The sequence below is a fragment of the Stereum hirsutum genome (assembly GCF_000264905.1).
Source record: "Stereum hirsutum FP-91666 SS1 unplaced genomic scaffold STEHIscaffold_1, whole genome shotgun sequence".
Classification (NCBI taxonomy): domain Eukaryota; kingdom Fungi; phylum Basidiomycota; class Agaricomycetes; order Russulales; family Stereaceae; genus Stereum; species Stereum hirsutum.
In genome coordinates, this window is record NW_006763131.1 from 1,612,690 (window position 1) to 1,638,111 (window position 25,422).

General features: G+C 54.1%; 8 protein-coding genes across 8 annotated transcripts; 5 read left to right on the forward strand and 3 right to left on the reverse strand.

Moving 5' to 3' along the window:
- The first annotated feature begins 74 nt into the window (after positions 1-74).
- On the forward strand, positions 75-4,369 carry STEHIDRAFT_117267 (uncharacterized protein). Its single transcript, XM_007298657.1, has 13 exons — positions 75-227; positions 288-317; positions 373-413; positions 475-519; positions 582-685; positions 739-1,132; positions 1,208-1,334; positions 1,426-1,896; positions 2,125-2,492; positions 2,673-2,829; positions 2,910-3,019; positions 3,101-3,141; positions 3,223-4,369. The coding sequence occupies exons 1-13, from the start codon at positions 165-167 to the stop codon at positions 3,723-3,725; spliced, it is 2,454 nt and encodes an 817-aa protein (XP_007298719.1). The 5' UTR covers positions 75-164; the 3' UTR covers positions 3,726-4,369.
- Positions 4,370-4,583: 214 nt separating this feature from the next.
- STEHIDRAFT_151541 (uncharacterized protein) lies at positions 4,584-5,725 on the reverse strand (the record flags this gene model as incomplete). The annotated part of the gene is made up of 3 exons (XM_007298658.1): positions 4,584-4,981; positions 5,029-5,494; positions 5,561-5,725. 3 exons carry the CDS (start codon positions 5,723-5,725, stop codon positions 4,584-4,586), a joined length of 1,029 nt encoding a protein of 342 aa, XP_007298720.1.
- A 157-nt stretch (positions 5,726-5,882) lies between these two features.
- On the forward strand, positions 5,883-10,317 carry STEHIDRAFT_164534 (uncharacterized protein). Its single transcript, XM_007298659.1, has 9 exons — positions 5,883-6,176; positions 6,235-6,377; positions 6,436-6,540; positions 6,596-6,661; positions 6,730-7,253; positions 7,314-7,452; positions 7,514-7,775; positions 7,842-7,961; positions 8,047-10,317. Exons 1-9 carry the CDS (start codon positions 5,954-5,956, stop codon positions 9,624-9,626), a joined length of 3,162 nt encoding a protein of 1,053 aa, XP_007298721.1. The 5' UTR covers positions 5,883-5,953; the 3' UTR covers positions 9,627-10,317.
- Positions 10,318-10,542: 225 nt separating this feature from the next.
- Positions 10,543-13,420, reverse strand: STEHIDRAFT_143636 (P-loop containing nucleoside triphosphate hydrolase protein). Its single transcript, XM_007298660.1, has 7 exons — positions 12,754-13,420; positions 12,067-12,644; positions 11,934-12,016; positions 11,748-11,843; positions 11,431-11,607; positions 11,214-11,340; positions 10,543-11,045 (listed from the first exon to the last, which is right to left on the reverse strand). Exons 1-7 carry the CDS (start codon positions 13,398-13,400, stop codon positions 10,636-10,638), a joined length of 2,118 nt encoding a protein of 705 aa, XP_007298722.1. The 5' UTR covers positions 13,401-13,420; the 3' UTR covers positions 10,543-10,635.
- Positions 13,421-13,973: 553 nt separating this feature from the next.
- On the forward strand, positions 13,974-15,393 carry STEHIDRAFT_47195 (FAD/NAD-P-binding domain-containing protein; the record flags this gene model as incomplete). The annotated part of the gene is made up of 5 exons (XM_007297981.1): positions 13,974-14,439; positions 14,501-14,727; positions 14,792-14,957; positions 15,063-15,184; positions 15,268-15,393. 5 exons carry the CDS (start codon positions 13,974-13,976, stop codon positions 15,391-15,393), a joined length of 1,107 nt encoding a protein of 368 aa, XP_007298043.1.
- Positions 15,394-16,186: 793 nt separating this feature from the next.
- Positions 16,187-18,757, forward strand: STEHIDRAFT_47115 (uncharacterized protein; the record flags this gene model as incomplete). Its single annotated transcript, XM_007297976.1, has 11 exons — positions 16,187-16,419; positions 16,525-16,627; positions 16,704-16,843; positions 16,925-17,009; positions 17,070-17,087; positions 17,145-17,196; positions 17,249-17,473; positions 17,571-17,943; positions 18,090-18,156; positions 18,191-18,429; positions 18,520-18,757. 11 exons carry the CDS (start codon positions 16,187-16,189, stop codon positions 18,755-18,757), a joined length of 1,773 nt encoding a protein of 590 aa, XP_007298038.1.
- Positions 18,758-19,333: 576 nt separating this feature from the next.
- Positions 19,334-23,010, forward strand: STEHIDRAFT_117273 (WD40 repeat-like protein). The gene is made up of 7 exons (XM_007298661.1): positions 19,334-19,685; positions 19,790-20,136; positions 20,208-20,870; positions 20,951-21,460; positions 21,515-21,778; positions 21,841-22,593; positions 22,657-23,010. Exons 1-7 carry the CDS (start codon positions 19,414-19,416, stop codon positions 22,902-22,904), a joined length of 3,057 nt encoding a protein of 1,018 aa, XP_007298723.1. The 5' UTR covers positions 19,334-19,413; the 3' UTR covers positions 22,905-23,010.
- Positions 23,011-23,338: 328 nt separating this feature from the next.
- STEHIDRAFT_106798 (uncharacterized protein) lies at positions 23,339-24,705 on the reverse strand (the record flags this gene model as incomplete). The annotated part of the gene is made up of 2 exons (XM_007298662.1): positions 23,339-24,329; positions 24,389-24,705. The coding sequence occupies 2 exons, from the start codon at positions 24,703-24,705 to the stop codon at positions 23,339-23,341; spliced, it is 1,308 nt and encodes a 435-aa protein (XP_007298724.1).
- Positions 24,706-25,422: the final 717 nt, after the last annotated feature.

The following is a 25,422-nucleotide window of genomic DNA, read 5'->3' on the forward strand; positions in this document are numbered from 1 at the left end:
GTCGAGCGATGGCCGTAGCAACTCCCTAAATATACCTCTTCACCGTCTCTATCCCCTTCTTCTCGGACCCCCTCTCCTTCCTTCTGACCCACTCCTTCCATTATCTTTCTGCTCTCATCCATTACAATCGCCAACAGAGCGCCTTCTCACCTCAGATACTTATCATGCCCAAGGTCTCTTCAAGCCCTGGAATGACCTCCAGCAGGCCCTCGTTGCGCAGAAACCAGGTATGTGCTCATAGTTTGCGACTTTCGTATGCCTCTCATCTCCAAATCGTATTGTATTAGGCCTGTCTCTCGTGTCGTAAACGGAAACTGGTGAGTATCCATTGCATCGTCGTGCGCGATTATGCCTCAACCGTCTTGCGATTAGAAATGCGACGCAGCTCGGCCGCACTGTGGGACCTGTGTCAAGTGCGTAATCTGACTTCCACTCTGTGGAGTAGCGGTGATTGATCCATGGGAATGGCTGCAGACAATGGCAGGCGACCGTCAGCGTCCCTCCTCCACCTGGCTATGCGTACGTTTCGCTCCCATATCATGTCCTTGCCTTTATCTTGAACATTCTGTGTCGCACCACAGACATCCGAGCGAACCTCAATGCTCTTATGATCCTGTCGAGGGTTTGCCACTCGCCCCTGATATCGACCCTCTCGAGAAGATCAAAGACCTAGAGGAGCAAATCAGTACGTGAAATACGATCCCTGTGTCCCCCTGTCTCATCGCCTGCCCCTTCCAGCACACCTCAGGAAAAAGCTCAAGAGCGCTAGGAGAAGCTCCTCGCCGCCACCCAACAACCGCACCACTTCCTCCCCAGCACACCGTTCGCCTCCCCACGGCCATCATGGCTCCTTCTCCTCAGCATCACCCCCCATGCCCTTCGCCTCCCGGACCTCTGCCTTCTCTACTGAGCTTGATCGCAACGGCGCCACCTCCTCCGGCAACCCATCCGGAATCGTACTCCCCCGCGCTTCTCTCGACATGCTATCCACCGACCGCTCCGCTCATTCTGAAAGCCCAGAGTTGATCAGCACAGGTCACTTGAGGAACAATAGACGCTCAGACGCCCTCGATGGCTTACTTTACTCCGGTTGGAATCCAGATCTGCCTGACCCTACCGTCCTGGAGCACTGGTTCGTAATAGTCTAACTTTCCCGAACCCTGTGTCCATTCGACTTACAGCCGGTGCCTGCTCTGATACACTCCAGCGTCGAGGCTTTCTTCCGTTGCGACCCATGCGGCTCGCGAGTCCTCCACAGACCGTCGCTCATGGCTTCTCTACGATTGCCGCCCAAAAGCCCGGGATTCCCCCACTCCGCAATCCTACATGCGATCGTAGGTTTTCCGCGCATTCCCAGCATCATTTGCGGTGGCATCACCTAATCGCACTACACTCATGTTTTCATCGTTTCGTGTTTTCCTGCAGTGTGCTTCAGCTTCGCGCTGGGCGTCGTCAGACATCATGACCCTCCCAGATGGAACGCGAAGAGACCGTTTTGCCGAGTTTCACGCCGGAAAGACGCGGCAGTACATCGATCGGACGATGGCCAGCGGGGACGACATCTTCCCCGTCATGCAAGCCTGCGTCCTCCTCTCCTGGTACTTCTACTCCGAAGGCAGATGGGTCGAAGTCTGGATCTTCGCGGGCTTCCAGACGCGCGTCGCCGTGCCGCTCAGGCTGAACTACCCAGGGACGTTCGCGTCGCACAACAGTAACTCGCCCGGAGCTTATCTCGCCCCGCCGAGGGACCAGCAGGAACTCGAGCTCAGGCGCCGGACGTGGTGGATGACGATTCTGTTTGATAGGATCGTTTCCGTCGGGGGATGGGTGCATGGCGTGGACGAGAGGGATATCGGCACGGAGCTGCCGTTGCGCTGTGCTGATTTTGAGGCGGGCGTGAGTGTTTTTCTTCTTGTTTTCCCTTCCCCTTCCCCTTCCCCTTCCCCATCGCCCCCTCACGCTTCGAAAAGTCTAAATCTCGTGGCATGGCGTGCCGTGGCGTGCCGCTCCTTCGCTTCCTGCTTCACCGCGAATGGGGAGACGCTCTTGATTCGAATTAAAGTTTCAAGTTCGCTAACACGGCGTCTTTCATTCCTCCCTCTCGGCTGCTTTCCGCTGCTACAGAACATCGTCCCGAACAACCAACAGAGTTTGATGTCAGAATCCGTCTTCACGGACCACCCCCCGCTCTACACCGACTCCTTCCTGCTCCTGATCAAGGCGATGATGCTCTTCGGGAGGGTCACCGATTTCGGGGTACGCACGAGCCTCCGCGCGCCGATGACGCGGACGAAGGGTCAGGACCCGCTCGGCCTGGCCGGGTTCGAGGAACTGGATTCGCTCGTCTGTGTTGATTTTTTGGCGAGCTTGCCGCAGGCGTGGAAGAATAGCTTTGGGTGCTTGGATGGGATTTATGGGGGGGATGGGACGGGTGGGGTTGGAGCTGGGGGATTGGATACGGATTTGTATATGGTGCATTTGGTGCCGCATGCGTGAGTGCGATTTTCGCTTTTGCCTTTGCCTTTAGCTTTCTGTCGTTCGCTTGTTGCCTGCCCTTTCTTTTCGTGGCGTTTGGTGGCGCTTTGTGGCGTTCGTTTTGGTTTTAGGCTCCTTGAATGGCGGTTTCAGGTTGGGTGGGCTGATAAAAGGGCTGACGCTGTGGTGTTTTGTAGGGCGGCGATCACACTGCATAATCCGTACCTGGACTTCACGGACCCTCAGTCGCTTTCGACGACGAGATGCCTGAACGCGGCTCGCGCTATCCTCACGCAGCATTATACGCTCACCGCCACCTCGTTCGATATCACACGGCTTCATCCGTTCGCTACGGTGAGTACATACGCTGCGTCCCGGCGAAATTGACTTCATACCATTGCGTGTTGCTGACGTGATTGGGTGTTTGTGTTTAGATATGCTGGTATCTCGCCGCTGTGGTGCAGATTCAGCTGTGTAAGTATTTCATCGAGATTGGGAACACGGAGAGGGAGTATGGCGTTTGGGGAGAGATCAACGTCCTTCGGTACGTTCCGATTTTTCTTTTTGTTCGTCGCTAGACTGTGTTCGCTGACTCGCATTTCCTCTTTTCTCCTCACAACAATAGATTCGCCATGACCGAATACGGCAAACGCTCGCCCATCGGGAGTAAGCTATCTCTTCCCATTCTCTCTTCCACCGTCTGCTGCTTTCCTAACATCTGACTCTCCCTCCCTACCTCCTTCCCAGCCCGCCAAGAAAAACTCCTGCAAGGCCTAATGGCCGAAATAGTCCGCATGACGACCCAACAACAACCCCTCGAAGTAGGCATCCCGCTCTACCCCTTCTCGCACGCCGGCGTCTTTGAAAAATCGGCCTCGGGCTCCGGAAGCGCGGGCGGACTCGGACATGGACATGGAGGGGCCGATGATGGGGCGCTCGAGCTGGCGCATGTGGCGCCGTTGCCGGTGGATCCGGAGTATGAGATTAATATTGAGAGTACGGAGCAGAGGCATGGGCGTGGGGGGCCACAGTTGGGGGGAGGACATGGACAGCAGTTGGGGGGAGGACATGGGCATGGGCATGGACAGGGGCAGGGACAGGGACAGGGACAGGATGCGTGGGTGTTGGAGGAGTTGGGACAGGTGCAGCAGGTACATGCGCAGGTGGGGTTGCATGATGAGGTGTTGTATGGGAGGCCGGGGCCGTATGGGCATGGACATGGACAGAGGATTGGCCATGGGATGCGGTGAGGGTGAGGGTCAGTGTGCTATGCTTGGTCTTGGGTCTTGGTTGGGAGTGTGATGGGTAGGAATGGACATGGACCGTTACATATACATGATGTGTACCTGGCTACACTTTTGTCTTACTTTTCATTTACTTTCGTTTTTCTGTTTCTGTGATGGACTTGAGCTCGCTTTCTTTTCTCTTCGTTCGTCTCGGTCCGACCGATCAGGTTCACTCACTCGCTCGTTATTATCCTCATGCCATGCCACTTTTTGTGTTCTGCTCTTTTCTTTGCTTTTTGATGGTTTGAATGGACCGGACGGACTTCTTTCTTTCTTTCCTTTTTGCGAGCTCAGTCTACGTACTCAGCTGCTGGACAGTGTTTCTGTTTTCGTTTCCATTTCTGGTTTACGGTTTGTCTTTGTCTTACGTTCGTGTCTCTGCCACTCCTTGTCTCGTTAGTTACCGTGTATCATACTTGAGGACTTTCAGCTTGTTTGTTTGTTCGTTCCCCCTCCCGTTTCTCTCCTTCAGTTTTCGAGCTAGTCTTGAGCTCGCTCCGATGGGTACCTACAGTACTACTACGTATACAGGCTGGCCATAGCGCATATTATCATGTCGCTTGCCACATCCGTCTTCTTTTCTTTTTGTTGTCTTGACTAGGCCTAGGGTAGAATCGGTTCAGATTCGGATTCGATTGGGTGGCTGGTATTGGCTATGGATTGTATTTTGGTTTTGATACAGTAATGGGATTTGGGATTTCGTGAGTATGGATGATCAAATCGACGCTCAACATGTAACTCATTACATCGTCCATCGTCCGTTAATATTGTTCAGCGTAATGAGCCCTCCGCTACATCCCACTCATACTGATACTGTAAAGTTCAAGCCCTCCACGACCTCATCCCTGAATCCTCCGCCCCCAACGCCCCATCCCCAACTTGCGATTTCCGCCTCTCCTCCTCGAGCATCGCGTCGAACTTTGCCTGTTCGCGCGCGCGGTCTGCTTCGGCGGGGTCTGAGAAGTCCTGTGATGAGGGTTCTTCGGGAGCGTCTGGTTGAGATTGAGATTCGGGGCGTTGTGGTTGTCGGGACTGGGATTGTGACTGGGATGAGGCCTGGGACTGGGACTGGGACTGGGAGGCCTGGGCACGGAGACGATCCCAGGAGGAGCCTTGGTTCGCGTTTGTGTTCGCGGCGCGGATGGCGTCCCAGCGGCTGGGTGGGTGTGTTGATGTTGATGAGGATGGGGTTTGGGAGGGAACGGGGGGTTTGGATGGGACTGGTGAAGGGGTTAGCAGTTGTAGATGATATGATGTTTGGACATACCAGTGGAGAATGAAGGACTAGATTCCGAGTCTGTTGTCGTGAATCCGTCGTTCGCAGGTTCCGGTGCAGCGTCGTCGGCGAACGGAGAGGCAGAGCGAGACTGTGATTCTCTCGCCGCAACGGCCTGTCTGATTTGTTCCTCAATCGTCGCCACATTCCGTGCCCCTGTCCCATTCTGAACTTGCGAAGATGATACTCCCTCAGATTCAGACGAACTTGGTACGATCCCGAGCGGTTTACCGCCCGCCCTCGCGTTGATATTCTCGAGAGCCTGGAAGAAGTCACGCGGACTGTCGAGCGTATCGACGAAGTTCTTGTGCGCTTTGAGGGCTCTGTAGGAGCCTAGGACTGTGCCGCCGATGGTGGCGAAGGTGCCGGTGACGAAGAGACGGGTGGGGGAGGGACGGGGGCGTTTGACGAGGGCGTAGATGCCGACGGAGAGGGTGGAGACTGCAGCGAGCACTATCTACGTGAGAGGGCCGAGCTCTGAGTAAAACACATACACGTTGATGCAGGTGGAGGGAGTACGAACGGGCATGCGTCTGCGTATGGGGTCGGGGTAGAACTCGCAGGCGGCGGTAAAGTCGTGGTGGGAGATAACTCCCTGCTCGAGCTCTGGACGGAGGAGACCCTCTGTCTGTTCGCGCGTCCTGAACGTTGTTTCGACATAGGGCAGGGGATAGATGATGGGCGGCATGGCTGTTGGGATGAAGGATGAATGTGGCGAGACGCGGCAGGAAGCGCTCCGCCGAGGTGGTGGGACGGCGGTGATTGGGCAGGGACGGATTAGGGGACGTCGTTACTGGCGAGGCCTCGTCCGGCTCACCGTCAGCGTCTACAGTGGAAGGGCCCATAACTTTACAGTCAACAGCGTCCATCATCGTCGCCAACGTCGACAGCAGCTCTCTCCACCCTCCTTTAGACGATGAACGCGCCCCTCGTTCACGGCCACGACCAGCCCCGCAAAGCCCTCCCGAACCCGGGCGCAGACAAGCTGCCGCCGCCGCCCCCAGGCGAACATCAGAACGGCTACCAGCCTCCAGCCCCGCCTCCAAAATTTCACTTCGACCACCAGCCGCAGTCGCCACAGCTCTCGCTCTCGCCGCCCTTGCTCGACCGTTCTCCCTCGCTGGACAACTTAGGCCGAGGTCCGTATCCACCAAGGCACCTTTTCCCCGTGGTTCTTACCGCGTACTTGCTCGACAGATCTTCATGCACTGCCTCCGACGCCCACTAGCCCCTCCGCATCCTCAATCTCGGGCGAGGCGCGCGTCAAGAAGTCAAATCCGCTAATTGACCTCATCGAGACTGAGAAAGTGTACGTTGACCAGTTGACGGGCATAATTAGGGTCAGTCTCCCCGACGTTCTCTCCCGTCTTTGACCCTCTGTTCAATCCCGGACTACAGAAAGTTGCGTCGGCATGGTCCCGATCCAATCTACCCCCTCCCGACCTCGACATTATGTTTCGCAGTCTTGAGGCCATATTCAAAGCGAACCGCTCTCTCCTCGCAGTACGTACACACTCTTCACGTCAGCAACCCGGTCTCTCATCCCATCTCCATTCAGCGCCTCAAAGAAATTGGCACAAACCCTTCGTCACCGAAAGCACTCGGAGACTTGTTAATGCGATGGGTATGAATATCCTCACCTCATCTATACGTTTCTGTCTTCCTCATCTCCTGCCTTACTCCCTGCCGCAGATCGACGAACTCGAACCGCCCTATACGGCCTACTGTGAACGTTTCTGCTCTGGCTTTGATACTTGGGATCCCGTCAGATCAAATGATCGTCTCCCCACCATGCTCGCCTCTTTCTCCGTCGTCAACCCTCCTCCAATCCCTCCGACAGGTCCCGCTCACCCTTCAGAACCACCCATATGGACGCTCGACGAACTCTTTCTCATTCCAAAAGCACGGCTGAAGTACTACAGGAAGCTCTACGGCCGCCTTCTCAAGGGAACCCAACCCGGAAGAAGCGATCATCGGCTACTCGTCGGCGCTGCGGACAAGTTGGACAAGCTCGTCGCTTTGGTCGACAGCCGTGCGGGTATCAGGCCTACCCGTACATTGCCCCCTCCAATAGAGACAGAGGACGAGGTCGTGATTGGAGGCTCGTTTCGCGAGTCGCATGATGGACGTGGTGCCGCGCTGCCACCACCGCCAGAACCCGACTTTGCGCACGGAAGCGATTCTAGCTCGGCTCGTGGTTCGAATTCATCAATCCCGTGCGTATTTATCTACCCTCAGTCGTTCTTCTCTGGTTACCATTGATTGTGCGGTCATAGGGTGAGGTCGTCTGCGGATACGGGGAACACGTCTCTTCATGGTCGATCAGAACACGGTGTTCTTTCAATACCCATATCTGATCTCGAACGCCGTTTGAGCACCGACCGATGCTTGGATATCTTCACGATGAAACCAAAGGTAGTTCATTCCTTCGCGGCTTCATGTCCTTCTGTTCTCTGACTTCTGAATTCTGAAACAGCAAGTGAAGCTTCAAATGGATCCGCCCTCGCTCTCTTTCAAGAGGGAGATGAGGGTTTCAGCGGAGACCTATATTCGCTTCGTGCCGCGTTCGACAGGCGTAGAGGTTTCGCATCCTCGCGGGCGCATCTTCATCTTGTCAGACCTGTTCCTCACAAGCGAGCTGATACCCAGTCACGAGAGAAATTCAGACGCCGATATGTGGCTCTTGTACCCTCCATTAGCGGGGAAACATCTCAAGGTCGCGGCCGTTGACGGTCAAGGTCTGTGTCTCATCTTCATCAATCTCTAAAAGGCTGTTACTCAGGCATTTTTTTCTTCAACAAAAGATAACGCTGTGCAGGTCACCATCATGCGCAAGGAGAAACTGATACTCGAGTTCGAGTCTCGGCAAGTTAGAGATAGAGTGATGTCAGAGTTCCTGGAATGTATCGAGTTCGCCACTGCCAGTAAGCGAGTCCAGTTCAAACTATGATTAGCGTCGACTCACTTCTTCCTTCTTCCTTCCACCTTCCTATCTTCTATCCATCCTAGTTGCCCCTTCAAGTAAACACCCCGTGCCACCGCTTCCTAACCTTAACGGTCTTCCAAAATCCCCATCCGCACCTCTGGGTCCACCCCGAGAACCGCCACCTTCCTCCAGTTCCACACCAGATTTCCACTCTAGCAACAGTCACAGTCATAGTCATAGTCACAGTCATAGCCGAAGCCCACCACCTCCAGGCGGGGCCACATCGCCGGTCACCAGCCCCCTCATGAGCGCCTTCCAAAACGCGAGGATCTCGTCGAGTAGGGACTCGGATCCAGTACCCCGGAGCGGCGCAGGGACGCCAATGTCCTCCCGCTCTGGTCGCGACTCGTCGAAGCTGTCGTCTCCTCCTGGAGGAATTGGAATAGGTGGTGGTGGTGGCCAGGAAGTGATGCAGCGGGATGGGGCGCAGAGATCGCCTTCAATCACGATGCACGAGTCGCCTGCGGGGCCGGGATACCCGAGACGGACGTCTTCGCAAGCACAACATTTCCAGGCTGGCTTGCCTTCGCATCCTGGTCCTGGTCCTGGTGGGCCATATCCCCCACCGCGGGGTTTCGGACCCGGACAGGTCATGCCTCCAGGACCCGGGCAGGTCATGCCCCCAGGACCCGGACAGAGTTTCGGACCAGGTCAGATCATGCAGCCCGCTCCAAGACAGATGCCAGGACCGGGACAGATCATGCCTCCAGGACCCGGGCAGTTCATGCCGCCTGGCCCTGGTTCGTTCATCCCACCCCAACGGGCAGGCAGTGCCGGCCCACTCGGTGGTTCACGACCTCCCGGGCCTTATCAACAACAACAGCAACAACAACAACAACCTTTCGGGAATGGAAGGCCGCCCCCTCAGCCAGGTCAAGGTTATCATCCAGGTGGTGGTCCTGGTGGTCCGCCGAATCCGCCTTATGCGTCCGTACCGCCCCGTGCGCCTTCGGATCCTTCGTTCCAGGGCGGAGTGAGGAGAGTACAATCGAATCATTCGCTCGCGAGCCAGCATCAGAATCAGGGAGGAGGAGGAGGAGGGTTCAATCCCAATGCGCCGCCGATGCCACCACAGCAACAACCAGGGCAATTTCCTCCCCGTCAAGAATCGCTCCCACCGCTCCATGCGCCCCAAGCCCGTGCGCTCCTCCCGTCCACGCACATGTCCACCCGCGAAGTCTCTATGGCCGCACAATCGTTCGACGAGCCTAGTCCGCCCGGCTCGCCTGTATTCGAGACGCCGGTGCACACCGGGCCCGTGACGACGACGGTCAGCGCGCAGATGAAGTGCAAGGTGTTCTTGAAGCAGCAGCACGCGCAGTGGAAATCGTTAGGCTCGGCGAAACTGAAGCTGTTCAGGCAGGACCCGACGAACGTGAAGCAGCTCGTGGTCGAGGCGGAGGATAAGAACAAGTCGATGTTGATTTCGACGATCGTGCTGGCGGATGGGGTGGAGAGGGTGGGTAAGACGGGCGTGGCGATTGAGTTGAGCGATAATGGGGCACGGACGGGGATTGTGTATATGATTCAGTTGAGGAATGATAAGTCGGCGGGAGGGTTCTTTGAGATGTTGATTCAGGGGTCGGATAGGTCGGGGCGGTGAGATGAGATGGGATGGAGGTGGAGCGGATGGGTGGATGGATTGGTGCTTGTGGAGGTGTTGAGGCTTTGTTACGGGATTGGGCATCCTATCCTTTTTTTTTTGTGGTCGGTCCGCGGACGATTCTCAGGTATATTTCTTATGATGTTGTCTTTTGTCTCCTTGTCCTTGTCCTTTGCCTTTGGGACTGTTGTCTGTCTGTTTGTCTGGCATACCCCATTGTCTTTCTTCTGACTACGCAGAGCGCAAGCAACTTCCTTCTTTCTTCCTTCCCTTCCTTTCCTTCCTTACCCTTTCTAGTTTTGCCCGCTTGTCCCTGAGTTCTCTTCGTTATCATACAATCCTACACGACGCCGCGAGATATCGAGTCGGCTCGTGTTCGTAATTATTGTTCGTTCATCTTTTTTTTGTTCTTCTGTTTCTTTCCTCTTAATTTTAGCTGCACTTTGCTCTCTTCTCTAGTCCATTCACATATCTATACATCGCATCTGAATCGTCATTCATTCATTCATTCATTCATTCATTCGATCATTCATTCGGCATTCAACGTTTCATCCTGTCTACGTTTTCTCTTCGCCATCGCCCTCACTCAATGCGCGGCAAGGTCCCACCTCGTCGGTATTCGAGAATTCATACATACCGAACCTGTTACTCGTACATACCATATCATACCATCATACCTTTTTCACACCCCCTTCACTTTCACCTTCACCTTTACGAATAGATAGAGCTACAGAAGATTCGGACGAGAAACGAGACGAGACGAAGGGACTCGTTACTTTTATGTCGATACCCGATACGATGTGGATGCATGCATGCGATGCAGAATTAAATGAATGGTCTGGTTGAGTACTGAGCGATTCGACTCTTCTTGTGCGTGGTGACGAGGCTGAACTAAGGATACATGGGCTACATTATTGTGATTGTGATGGGAGCTGGTCTTGGAGCTTGAAGGTTGAGATATCGTACAGTACATGCAATGCTTTGGTTCTACTTGTCCGCCTGCGTTCACTTACACTTGCTCTGACACTTTTTCCTCCTCTTCGTCCTCCTCCTCGGCATCATCGTCCAAAGCCAGCGCCCCAAACATCCCTCCACCTTTCTTCGCAACAACAACGACCGGCTCTTCCTCCTCCTCATCCTCGTCCTCCTCCTCGTCCCCTTCGCTCTCCCCATTGACAGAACCCGGCCCCTCCTCCTCTTCCTCGTCAGAATCAGAATCAACCCCCTCAGGCTCCCCATCGCTCTCATCGTCATCAATCTCGTGCTCCTCCCCCGTCGGATCCGGGATCCATATCCCGTTTCCTTCGCCTACGCCCACATGTGCGGCGCTCGTTGACGGGGATTGGGACAATGTGGCAGGATCGGTGCCGGGGGGCCAGAACGCCCAGGGGATCTTACCTTCTGCGAGGGCTCGGAGCACTATCATTCATTAAAAGAAAATCGTGAAAATCATTCAATTGGAGTGAACACGAAAGAAGAAGCAAGAGGCGTAGAAAGAAGAAGCAAGAAGAGTAAGGAAAAAAGAGAGGGGGGGGGGTAGAAGAGATAGGGGAACAGGGGAGAAGGAGAAGGAAGAGAAGGACATACTAGCGTTCCCCGCGCGATTCACGTCCGGTCGTCCCGCTTTGGCCGTCACCCAGCCTTTACGATCCGCATATGCAGTCATGATATCCATTGCTGTCCATTTCGGGTCTTTCTTCTCTTTCATCTCTTTCTGCCCCTCCTCCTTACTAACACTACTACTACTACCACCACCACCACCACCACCACCTCTACTGCCACTACTATTCCCATCGTCAGCCACAGAGCCTTTCCGCATCCCCTGCCGCCACGTCCTTTTATCCTGCACAGGCGGAGCCTTCACGAACGGATGGTATGAGGCGAGATTGAATATTTTCTCGAGCGGGAGGAGGAGGGAGGCGTAGGAGATGCAGAGGGGTATGGCGGGCATGCGGGCGATGGGGAGGATGCCGGCTAGGACCTGTCAGGGGTTCGAATCAGACGGGTGTCGTGAGGAAGTTGGGGGTGTGATGCATGATGAGCACGACGGATAGAAAATAATGAGAAGGAGTAGGGAAAGTGGGACGGTGGGAGAGTGGGAGAGTGAGAGAGTGGACATGCCTGCATTTCGAGGGGGATGAGGTCGGGCATGACGAGGCCTGGACAATCGACGAGGCGGATGTCGGGTGTCCAGAAAAGGGTTTGGAAGTGTTTTGTCTACCGTACAGTGAAGGATGAGCAAAAAAAAAAAGAGTCAGTATGAGATGGAATAAGTAGTCTACCATCGAGAATGTGGCGTATACATACTTTGCCTGGAGTTTTTGACGCTCTGACTTTTATGGTACCAAATAGAGCATTCAACAGTGATGATTTCCCAACATTGGGCTGGCCTGCTCGAAAGCGTTAATATTATGCCAGTGGGAGGAAAGGTTGCGGTTACCTAGCAGTCCAACGGTAAGATACTCCGGCTCCTCGTCCTCTTCCGAACCCTGCGGTGCATCTTTAGTCGTACGAGAAACATGCACATGCGACGAAGCCCCAGCAGTCAACAACGCATCCCAATCAACTTCCCTCTTAACCCTCGGCCTCCACCTCTTCAACTTCTCCGGATCCTGCCTCACCCTCTCCGGCGGCTCCAATAACTGCTCATGTGCGTTCTTGAGCGCATCCACGAGCCGCTCTTTGAACGTATGCGGTATATGCGGCTCGTACCTCCTCCTTCTCCCCTTCGTCAATGTCAAATTCACTACTTCACCGTTAGGATCGAAATCGGCTACGGTGGCTTTGGGGATGTAGGACTCGACCATGACGACTTGGACGTCGGGGAATTTGGAGGTGAGGTAGGTGGACCATGCGGCTGAGCGTTCGGGGCCGGAGATGTCGACTTTGGTGAGGACGAGGATGAGTTTGTGGGATGGGGAGGAGAGGTAGGATTGGAGGGAGGGAGGGAAGTGGAGGAGTGGACATCGCGAATCGAGGAGGATGAGGAGGATCTGCGAGAGTTCGGTGACTCGCCAACTGCACACGAGCGATGGAGTGAAAAGTGATGATCATTGTGAATAGACATGTATATGACATTGAGGGAATACGAATGGTATACAGGAACAGGAAAGGGGCCAGGACGCACAGCTGTCGCCACACCTCCAAATTCCTCTCAAATATCGTCGGAGACGGCGGCATACCCTCGTCCTCCCTCGGCGGTAACTCTGGGTCCCTCTCCCCGTCCTCAACCTCGAGGCCATCACGTCTGGCCTCATCGGCAGCATCGACCCAAGACTGCACCAGCCCGTCCATCCTGTCTAACCACTTCGCATACACGCCCTCCTCGTTCTTCTCCACCTCCTTCTTCGTCTGCTCGTACTTCCACTTCGGACGCCGCATGCAGCTCATCTCCTTCCTGATCGCTTCTTCTTTCGAGTCCTCCATCCGCCCGCTCGTCAGTTTCCAGATCGCGGCATCAGGGGGGATCGGACGCGTGAGTATCACCCGATCAGCGAGGACTTTGCTCCGTTCGAGGAGGGCGGGAGAGAGTTTGACGAAGGAGGACTGGAGACGGCGTGCGGATGCGATGATCTGCTGAGCCTTCAAGTGCTCTGGCGTCAATCCTGCTGACGCTGACGTGAGGGGATTGTGGGTGCGCGCGGAGGGCTTGGGTTTGCGAGGTTTGTGATCTTTGGGAGGGTCAGGCTCTGCGTCGCCTCGTTTGATTGCGCGCTGGTGCTGGAGCTTCGCCTTGCGCTGTTTTGTTGATGCTGGCTTTTTGCGACCCGGCATTAATTCCGTGTGGGCTAAGCTAAGATGTCAGTACGGATTTGTGTTTTTGCTGTGAGGTACGATGGCAGATACGCGTGTGTTTGGCGCTGAGCAGGTGATTGGGTACGAATGGAGAATGCGAAGAGCGTTCGTCAGCGTCAGTCGACGTTCAAAGCAGAATGTGGCGTTGCTGCACGCGCTTGTCATTAATGCTAACGTACGCCTTGCCAAGACTGGGGATTTGGTGCGAGAACTGGACGATTTGGGCGTGGTTTGATGTGAAAGGTGCAAGTGACGTGATGGGCATGACGTGAAAAAGTCAAAGTCGCAGGACGGATGAACAACCACTTCCATCCTCCTGTCGCGTTGCTTGATGGGCCCTTCAATATACTCACACCCAACAGCTCGAGGTATATATACCATGGGACGCGCACGATCATCCCAACGACTCTCGAGACTTTGCCCACCACACCTTCTTGAACTCCCACAACTCACCTCACTACAAGACCATTGACATGTCCAGCAGCAAGAAAAGCGTTGTCGTGAGTGCCACTCCTATTCGCGAACCTCTTCCAGTCCCTTACCCTCCCATGAATGGCTCAGGTCGTCGGTGGAGGAGGAGCAGGCGCCGCCGTCGCACGCACACTCTCCGCTAAACTCGACTCCTCCAAATTCTCTCTCACCCTCATCACCGCCCGCCCCTTCGCCATCCACATGCCCGCCGCCATCCGGATGACCACCGCCTCCGAAGGCCACCTCGAAAACACTGTGCTCATCAGCTACGACAAACTCTTCGTGAACAACAACGGGAAACTGAAGATTGGTCGTGTCGCGTCGATCAGTGATCGTAAGGAGGGCGGCGGCGGAGGCGAGGTCGTGCTCACGAACGGCGAGAGCGTGTTTTACGACGCGTTGGTGCTCGCGCCCGGGTCGCATTGGGACGGCCCGTTGGCGTTTCCGGATGGGAAGGAGGAGACTGTGAAGTATATTAATGAGTGGAGGCGTAAGTTCGAGGCGGCACAGTCGATCGTCCTTGGTGGCGGAGGAGCTGTGGGGATTGGTGAGTCACTTATGCTTGTTTATACATATGATCATACTCATGTTTTTCTTTGCTTGCGTAGAATATGCGGGCGAGATTAAGGACTTTTGGCCTAAGAAGAAGGTCACGATCGTGCATGCTGCCGATCAGCTCTTGAACAAGACATACCCAGACAAGTTCCGCAAACGCACGGAGAAGGACATTACTGCCCGTGGCATTGAAGTTGTCTACAACGACTACATCGACGATTTCTCGCAAACGGGCACGGTCACCACTCGCAATGGCAAGAAGATCAATGCAGACTTGGTCGTAAGTTTCACTGTTCGCGCTTTGATGGCATGCATCCCTGACATGTTGATGGTTTCATTCATAGGTACCCACGCATGGAAACCGTCCTGCTACGGAGTTCATTTCCACACTTGGCTCGAACGTTCTCAACGGGCGTAGCCAGGTCAAGGTTCGCAAGACGCTGCAACTGGAGTCTTTCAACAACATCTTTGCATGCGGAGATGTCATCGACTGGGACGAGCAGAAACAGGGTATGTAACGTTCGCCACAAATCCAACCGCAGTGATAGTGATCGTAGTCGCGCAACATTACTCTAACCCTGTCGTCTGTTGTTCGTTGTCTCTTCACTACTATAGTCGCCAAGTATGCAGCCCACGCCGACGTCGTCGCCACGAATGTGATCAGCGTACTATCGAATACGGCACCCGCGAAGGAATACAAGGGCAGCCCTGAGCTGATCATTCTCACGAACGGAAAGGTGCGCCTCGATCCCTTCCCTTCCTTGATGGGACTCAGCCGGGAGGATATAAAGAGTAGACCTGACGACTGTTGCGTTTACAGAAAGCTGGCGTTGCGTACCTCGGGTTCCTCTGGGGCATCGTGCTGGGCAACTGGTTCGCTTCAATGATGAAGTCGAAGGGGCTGATGATCCCTATGGGCCGCAAGGGCTACGGCCACGCAGAGTGATTTCCTGATTCCTGGCGGGTGTTATCTTGTTCCCTTTTCTTCTTGATTGCTTTTACTGTATGGGATACCTGGACTCTCTTTTACTCCACCACATGTCATTTCTTAGTTATTATGTCGTCGCTACTGTACTCTTTCGGGCTACCTATTCGGGATACATTTGTTTTTATTTGCCATAATGAGGGGACATAGCGCCCCGGTTCGCAAGCGTACGGTGTACCCAAATGGGTGCATAATCATAGGGGCCGCAGACGTCTTCTCAGGGGCTTTGAACGTACGTACGTGTATACGTACAGCAAAGCGTTCAGGTCAGCCGAGCGACCTCGAAGAGAAATCGGAAGAGGACTCGGTTAGCCGAGCGATCGGGAGATGTGGAATTGTGCTGGGATTGGATGTGCAGAAATGGAAACGTGGACGCGAGGCGACAGCCCGTGGTTGATGTCGATATGAGATAATATGTATATAGTACATATAGCAGAAGCTTGAGACGGTGGGATGCGAGCCCGAGAGCCCAGCCGTGAGACGAGCGATGAACAGGCCGTCGACGTCGTCCACGGTGTCCTCCGACTCTGCCCATCGTTTCCGCCCGCACAAGAACGTTGGCGGAGAGTCTGATGGACGACTCGGAAGCAGACGACGCAGCCAGCCCCCAACAAACCGGCGCTCAGGCGCCTATCCCTCCCTCTCCCACATCTCCCCCTTCGCCTTCTTCTCCTCTGCGCTGTCGGATCTCAATCCTCCTCGCCATCGCACACCGTCCTCCCCGGTCCCAGTCCCAACCCCAACCCCAATGGCAATGCCGTACCCACCGACGCCGTCGACGCCCCAGTCGGCTTCAGCGACGCTTGTTTCTGTTGGTACTACCGGGCGAAACAGCTTCACGACTAACAACTCGTCGTTCGAGGGCCGACGACCAGTTCGTCTCGCGAAGGAGAGCCAGTTCTGCTACAAACGCGGGCGGAAACACCATTCGTACGGCTCGGAGAAAGCGCCGTACCCCGTCTCGTACGACAGAGACGTCATCGACGTGTTGCGTCCCTCTCTCCTCTCTCTCTCCCTCTACTCCTATTGACTTTGACTTCGACTTTGCCGGTGTATGCCTATGGTCTGCGGTATGCGGTATTCAATATTCAGGGACGTGCTCGATACTTGTATGAGAATCACGCTCCAGGGTTCGCCCACATGGATGGATATCAAGGGTAAACCGCCACGGCATGTTCTTGACCTCGGTTGTGGGGTAAGTACGCTTCCGTCCTATCATCCATCCTCCATCCTCCATATGCACCTCGCCTCCTCTCTGACGGTCCGAGCAGAACGGAATATGGGCCATCGAGGCGGCGCGAATGTGGCCCGACGCGGATTTCGTCGGCTTCGACCTCGTTAACATACAGATACCACTCAACTGCGTCGAGAAGACGGTCGCACCGCGGATAGTATGGCAGCATGGTAACTTGTACGTCCCATGTGCCGCTGCTCTCACTCCTAATCGGCGAGTTGTAACGTGCGTGGCGTGGTGTGGTGTGGTGTGTTACAGCTTGACGAATAAACTGCCATTCGAGGACGATACGTTCGACCATGTGCATATTTCTGGTGTGGCGAGGGGGATCCCAGAAAACAAAGTATGCAATGCACCACTTCGCTTGTATGCAGAGCGCCGACTAATGTTCGACATCTCATAGTGGAGTACACTCTTCCAGGTCAGTGCTCAATCACTAGCGCCATACGCCGTACGCTTTGCTCACTCCGTTCACTAGGAAGTGCACCGTGTACTCGAACCGGGCGGTTTCGTGGAAGTGGTCGAAGACGGTGAGTATCGTCCCACTTCCTCTGCGAACCCGACTGACTTATTTCGCGGCAGATATAATATTCCCTGTACTCCCTCGATGGTTCACACAGCCATTGCATGCCAGCGCTACAACATCCCCGACAATACATCCCTCAAATGGCGCCGACTACTTCTCACCCGCCTCATTATCTCCGCCTCCCTCACCATTCCGAAAACCGCCACCTCACGATCATGCCATTTTAGAGCTGTTGTATAAATCTGTATACCATAGTAGATTCATCAGCATGAAACCTACCGGTACGCTTCCTTCCCGTCCCGCTAAAATCTGACCGTCCCATTCATTCATTCATTCATGCTGACCACCGCATCTGTCTATAAATAAATAAATAAACAGCTGTACTCGCCGTGTATTTCACCTCCTTCTTCAAACAATGCCTCACCGCACCCTCCATGAACCTCCCCATGCCCTTCCTCGCCCCTCTACCTCCTCTCCCAGAAGCCAGCTTCTCCGCCACCCAACGACCGACCGTCGTCACCCGCACACGATCATCGAGCATCCCCCGTCCAAAATCAACCGTACCGCTCATCGGCCATACCCGACCCGCGTCCCAATCGGTTTCATCATGGACGACTGAGTCCACTTCTTCGTCTTCGTCACCGCCACGGACGGAGAGCAGCAGTGGAGACGATGACGTTTCGGGTTATCATTCGTTGTCGTCTGGGTCGGATGAGGTGCATACGCCGGAGACGCCGACGTTGAGTAGGTCGTCGCTTGGGCCGCCGCCTACACCAGAACGAGACGGAGACGGAGACGGAAAAGCACGACCACGACCACAGCCACAACCACAACAACCACAACAGCCATCACCCGTCAATCAAAATCAAAATCAAAATCATAATCAACGAAGACTAGCGAACTGGTCCGGCTCCCGACGCGATTCGATACCCTGGCTCTCCGCCGACACAGAAGGCACGACGATGTCCAGCGCGCGCTCCGCGGCGCCGAAACCGAAGGAGCTAGACAAGTTCAGTGAGAGGACGAGGGCGATGAATCTGTATAGGGCGTACGTGGGCGTGTTGGGGTGTAAGGAGGAGATGTGGGAGGAACTGAAGATGTTGCAGAGGTCGCGGCCGGGGGAGTTGGCGGAGATGGGGTGGGAGGAGAGGAGGGTGGAGCAGGGACAGGTGGATAAGGCGGTGGAGGAGCAGGAGGCGAGGAGTAGGTTCGATGAGCTTTTTGAGCGATTTCAGTCGTGAGTATTTGGGTTGCCTTCTTTCTCGATATTTTTTGGGCTTGCAAAACTCGGGCTTGGCTGAACCATCGCTCGATTTTGTTGTGACAGGGACATTCATGCACGATGCGCGCTGTGGTACTCATTATCCGAGCTGGGCTACTCCATTCCAAAACGCGAACCTCTCATCAAGTCGGAACTGCTAGAAGAAGAACGCATGCGGAGCGCCATCCTCGACTCGCGGCTCTCGGCGTCCGACGAAGACTTTGACGTGCCCTGTCGGGTGTTCAGGGCATTTACGGGCTATAAAGATGGGATGGACGACTGGGAGGGGGACGAGCGGAATTAAGGAATTAACGGTTGACGTCTGTTGAGCTTGTGAAACGATGTGTTTTTATGATTTTGTATATGCTGTACACGGATTTCCTCTCTCCTCTCTTTCTCCCTCTCCTCTTCCCTCCTCTCTCCCTCTCTTTCACTCACTCCTCTCGCTCGTTCGCTCGCTCGCACTCTCATTCATATTTACGGGACTCTGACTCTGACTCTGACTCTACCGCTAACCGACATCTCACATCTCACATGTCGCTGTGCTTTCATGATCATCTCATCATTTTATTTCATCACGATATTTGCTTTGTCTTTGTATGTACGTTCTTGCTTTGTGTGTGTGGATCTCCCTATCTTTCTATAGACAGTCAATTGCAGCTGTGAAATTATTTCTTGCATTCATATTATACCTCCCTCCCTGTCTGTCTTCCAATGAACCAATCCCAAAGTCGAAGTTTAACTTTACAGTAAACCGACCTGTGTGGCGGCCAGGTGCCACAGCGTAGATCGAAATCTGGATGACTTTGCTGAGTCAGCATTTTTTTCCGCTCCCGTTAACGTTTCCTCGCAAGCTTTGCCAGACTCTGACTTGGTCTCCGCTCGCTGTAAATTACCCCTCCCTCTCCTTCTCTCCCTAAGGCTACCGCTGCAATGGCAGCGTCGACCTCTAAAACCAAAATGCCCATGGCCACGGCGCACCCGCCTCCAGATGCGAGCACGAGCCCGAGTAAACCTACGAATACGAAGATGAAGAGGACCCGGAAGGAGAAGGGGAAGGATAAAGCACTGGTGGTGGAGGGTGGACGCGTAGGCACGGGAGAGGGAGGTGAGTCGACGCTGATAGAGGCGGGGACGAGTGCGAGTGCGAAGGAGGGGACACCGTGGCCTTGGGTGTCGATTACGGACTCGTCTGCGAGTAAACGGCCTGCGATATTCACGAAGGACGGACGGTGCGTTATTATCATTAGTAGTCCCCACCTCGAACTCGAAGTATTGATCCTCTTCGGTTTATTTATGCTGGTTTTTATGTTCGTGTTTGTATTCGCTGCTGCAGATATTTCTTCTCCGTCGTGGGTAGCTCCGTGAAGATCTACTCTGTCGCTACTGGCTTGGTCGTCTCCACTCTCTCCGCGTCTCCTTCAGGTTCAGGCAGTGAGGGCAGTGACTCCTCCACCGGACATTCCGATCTCATCACCTCGGCCGTGCTTAATCCCCAAAATGCGTTCCAGCTGATTACCGCCTCGCTCGACGGCTGTATCAAAGTCTGGGACTTTCTCGATGCGGTGTTGTTGCAGACTTTTGACCTTGCCCAACCTATTGTCGATCTCACCGCGCATGAGAACTTCAAGGATACCGTTTTCGTGTCCGTTAAAAGTGGGAGTAAGAAGATGACTAGTAAAGGTACGCTCTATCTCGACAATTCTGCTCGTGTGCTATATCATATGTCGAATGCTAAGCATCTCCTTCTACAGCCGGAAAACCCACGGAAGACAACGCCGCCGTTCTTCGGGTCTCACTAAAGCCAACGGCAGCCACCGCCCAATCTCCCATCCAAAAATCTCAAGAAATCATCGCGGTGGGTAGAACCCGCCTGACGCACGGCCTGTCAGTCTCCCCAAGCGGCTCCTGGCTCGTCGCCATCGGCGGGCACAAAGCATACGTCGCTCCAACGTCAAACCTCAAAGCAGGCTTCACGAAGTTCGTCTCCCCCGAAGCGCTCACCTGTCTCTCCTTCCACCCCTCGGAAGAGTACTTCGCCACGGGCGACGACAAGGGTAATATCCGACTGTGGTACTGTTTGAACGATACCGCGACCGCGTACGTTCCTGCGGTCGAGAAGCGCGCACCCACGACGACGCTGCATTGGCATGCCCATGCGGTCTCCGCGTTGGCGTTCACGCCGAACGGGGCGTATTTGCTTAGTGGAGGCGAGGAGGCGGTTTTGGTCATCTGGCAGTTGCATACGGGGAAGAAGGAGTTCGTGCCGCGTGTGGGTGCGCCTATAGCCAGTATTGCGGTCTCGAGGGCGGTGGCGGCGGAGGAAGAATATTTGTTGGGTTTGGCGGATGCGACGTTTGCGTTTGTGAATGCTGGGAGGCTGAAGATCTCGAGGACGGTCGCTCGTATTAAACTCGGTCGGTGGCAGTTTTTTTGTTTTGTTTTTTTGTTTTCAGTCTGAAGTTTTTGCCGTTTCTGATCTGCTTTATCCTCGCAGACCCGGCTGTATCTCACGAACGGACATCTGCATCCGGTTCTGTCCCTCTGGCTGTCCATCCACAATCATCGACCTTGATCCTGCCTTCCTCGCACCCTTCTTCTCTCCAAACCTACTCACCCTCCTCATCAAAACTCCTCTCCGAGCTCGAAGTCTCGCCTTCGAACCGCGTCTCACGAAGAGACGAAAAAATGCTGGAACCCTCCCGCGTCGAACGCGCCGTCATCTCGTCTTCGGGCGAATGGATGGCCACCGTGGATTCGAGAGAAGGAGACGAGTCTTTCCGCGGGGAAGTTTACCTGAAGATCTGGTGGTGGGATAGAGCGACTGGGTTCTGGATATTGAACACGAGGATCGATCGTCCGCATGGGTTGAAGGGGATCACGGCGGTCGCGTTTAGTCCGCGTGTGAAGGACCGTGGAGGGATGATATTGGTGACGACGGGGATGGATGGGAATATTAAGAGTTGGAGGATTAGCTCTGTAAGGGACAAGGAAGGAAACGAAGATGGTATGTCTCTTCTTTGTTTAGAGAAGACAGAACGCTAGTGCTGATATGATGTAGTATTTTGGGTTGCTCGTTCGAGCTTCACGTTCAGGCAAGAAATCCCTAGACACGCGTCTTGGTCGGCCGATGGATCTCTATTGGCCGTTTCGCTCGGGCCTTATGTCGCTCTCTACGATCCTGTGACGAACGCGATGCTTCAAGCCCTGACCACGCCCGAGTGTCAGTCTATAACCTCGGCTTACTTCGTCGGTTATGATGGTCGGTATCTTGCTGCTGTGGGCCAGTTCGACGTGGTGCTATGGGATCTCGTTACCCAGACAGGTAAGCAATGAATTAGGTCGTTGACTGACCTTATGATTTTTAATACTTTTACTTTTTTACAGTCCAATGGCACTATGCTAGCTCGTCATCTAACGAGGCCATCATTCCTCATCCCAAAACGGAGACTTTCGCGCTGCTCGAGCGAATCCCTACAGTCTCCACCGAAGCCACCCAGACCACCCGCGTCCTCATCTTCCGACCCAATTCACCACTTCCCTCCCGCACCCACACAGTTCCCTTCCGACTCCACAGCGTCTCGTGGTATCCCGTCTCGACCTCCAAAACGACCTCCAAAGATCCGTCCTCATTCAGCCTCGTCGGTATCACCCAAACATGGAGCGTCGTCCTCTTCGGATCTGTCGTACAGGTTCCATCGGAGGAAGGGTCGTCTGCGAAGGAGATCGTCGGAGGTGCTGCTGCTGGTTCGCAGAGGAGAACGCTCTTCCAGGACGTGTTTGGGAAGTCTGCGTTTGCGGATGTGTCCCAGCAGCCGATCGCTCTGGCTTCTGCGACTTCTCAGCAGCCGTGGAATGGGAAGAGTGTGGAGGATATCTTCGATGCTCCGGCTTACCTTATGCCGCCTATAGAGTCGTTGTTCGACGATCTCATGAGCGATTTCGTGAAGCCTCGTCCGGTTGAAACGGAGGCTGCCTACGATGGTGAGGAGGGTAAAGAGGAAGAGGAGGAGGACGCGGGGATGGATGTGGATGTGGAGAGTGAGAAGCCTGTTGTGGTTGCTGAACGGACAGAAAGGGTCGTGGATATGCGTGAGATGAATGGTTTCATCGAGTTGTTTAGGCAGCATGCTATCAAAGGTGTGTTCTGTGCTGTCGTCGTTTATTTTCTCTCCTTTTTTGCTCACACCCTTGTACCTTCAGCCTCAGGTCCTCCACCCACTTCGATTCCTCGTCCACAAACAAACGGAACCAGCAACGGCGCACACAAACCTCCAAACGGAGCCGCCTCCACTACCACTAAAAGCAACGGACATGCTAACTCACGTAGCGACGCACCGTCGGCCTACCCTTCGCCGGCGAGCAGCCCCTCGCAGACAGGGACGCCGATACCGACGGAGACGTCGCCCGCCGTGCTCGGGAAGAAGCGTAAAAAGTCGTTAGGGTCATGACACCGCAGTGTAGAGTAAAAATATATCTCAGCATCGTCCATGTCCAATGTCTATGTCCATGCAGTTCATGTCGTGCAATCATCTGATCGTTTGTTACTTATTTTCTCGCATTACGTTCTTGCATCTTTGTTTGTTGTTGTCTTCTATAAGCATTTTTTTGTCTTGTTGCACTTCGACTATCGTGGTAAATGACTTGAGAGCGAGAATGTGTCCTTGGTATTGGTATAGTATGGGGCAGTGATACAGATAGGTGAGAGGTGCAGTACATGATCTAAGTGAATGTCCGAGAAGTGGATACAGGGCGAGTAATGAACATGAAGGGAATATGAGCCAGGAAATAAAATGTGTGCTAAGATGTAGGGAGACAAGACGTGGTATACACATAGCACAGGGGATGATATGCGCGTACAAATACAAGGCCACCAGTCCCATCTCTAGAAAATCCTCCCCGTCTTGAAAGACATGAGGATCTGGGCTGCTTCAGTCATACGCGGCGAGTATACAAGCTCCGGCTCAGAGGAGGTGCGAACATCCGATTCTAGGAATCGAGAGTTTGTAGCGTCAGAATCAGAAGCGTAGCCTGAGTCATCGTAGTTGACGGGAGATCCCTTCTCTTCTATGGTCCTTGGCTGCTGCTCTGCGAACCCTCCCAACACCTTCTTGTGTCCCTTGTGGGGTCTACGCTCCCTATGTTGCTTGTGCCTTCGCCTCCGTTCCTCGCAAGCCTTGTCGAGTGCGCCCGTCGATTGGGTGTTGTGCTTCACCTTCTTGACTGCGTTGTGATGAACGCGGGGGTGACTATTCTCAGACAGCGAGAAGTTGGACGAAATGAGAGCCGAAGGGAGTAAGGTCTGAGAGTGTTTTGGTTGAACACCGTGGCTGTCGCGATGCGGCGTCTTCAAGATCGTGACCGGTGGGCTCAGAGCGGAGAAAGAGGCCTGAGGCGGAAATAGAGCAGGAACTAGCGCGTAGCGGTTGTTCGTAGAAGAAGCATAGTGCGAAGAGCGAGGATCCGGGGGCAGAGACTTCAGCTTTTGCAAGAGAGGAATCGAGATGGTTGCAGCGGGGGCAAGAGCAGAGATCGCATTGCCGTGATTGCCTTGATGCATGTCCTTCAAAGGCAGGAGATGCGAACCGAATCCATCCAGAGGTCGAGAAATAATGCAAGGTGATTGGACTCGAGAAGACGGGGATGACGGATCCTGGGGAACAGAATTGACGGGAGCAATGGATGGAGGTGAAGACTCCGCGGTAGCATAGACAGAAACTGATAGATCAAGACTGGCAGTAGATGTAGCTTCGTGCTGAGTGGTCATTTCGGGCTTTCTGGACTGTTCATTCTGAATGTATTCGACTTCCTTAGGCTGTTGCTTCTTGATAGCCCTGCGTTTATTCTGGAACCAGATGTCAACGATCTTGATGTCTCTAAATCGAATTATGAGTGTCAGCGTGGCATAATTCTGCGATTACTCGTGTATACTTACATCCCAAGCGCGGTTGCGAGCCCCGCCCTCTCCTTTCGCGGAGGGTACTGTGTACGGTCCCACAACTCCTGCAACTTCTCGAGTTCGCCATCGACTCTGTCGCGATACCTCTTCTGCTTACTGGTCGCACTTCCACTTCCACTGCCCGCCGAGCTGGAGTCGCGCTCCGATGTCTCGGCAGAGAATGCAGAACTAGCTAAAGACAAGTCCAGTACGATCTCACCGACAGAGGGTGCGGCGGATGTGGGCGCCGTTTTCGCCGACGTTGTCGTAATGTGGTGAGCAGCAGACGAGCGGGTGGTGCGAGTGACAGGCATGATAAGTTACACGGCAGTAAAAGTGTGGGTGAAAGATGAATAAGTATTGAATAAGTGTTTTCTGGTCCTGCCAGAATAGTACTCTGTGGTGTGTAGAAGAGAAGAGAAGGAGGTGGGGAGGGCCACAGTAAGCAAGTATGGTATACGCCACCCAAGTTCGAGTCTCGGGGCTGCGCACAACCTTGAGCCAAATATCGGGGCTCTAGTACAGTTACAGGGCGTGAGCACCAGATTTCTTTCGTGACGAAAATCGTATTCTGAAGTTACTTTCTCGTACGTTCGGGGTTACTCAGGTGAATCGCGGATAAGCAAGTGGAGATGAGTGGTGGTTATTGTGAGTCCCAGACTGACAGTATATGGTCATATTTGGTCAACTGTTGAACATATTGTATAGCATAAAGCTTGAAAAAGTCCCATACATGCCCGAGCCGAGAAAACAAAAGGCCGGGCGGAAGAAATCGTGCAAGGATCGTCATAGGTAGGTTCATGAAATGGGCATAACCGTATCAAGACAACAATGCAAACTCAGAAGAGGAACAATGATGGGTATGTGTGTAATACAATCCAGAATCCATATGTATGGTTGGAACTTTCGGCCGAAACTACTGAGTCTTTCCCAAGAAGTGTGCGTCAAGAATAAGAACACAGAAAAAAAAGGATAGGAAAAAACTTGGAAAGAAAAATAAGGAGGAGAGCGATAACGATAACAGTCTGCAG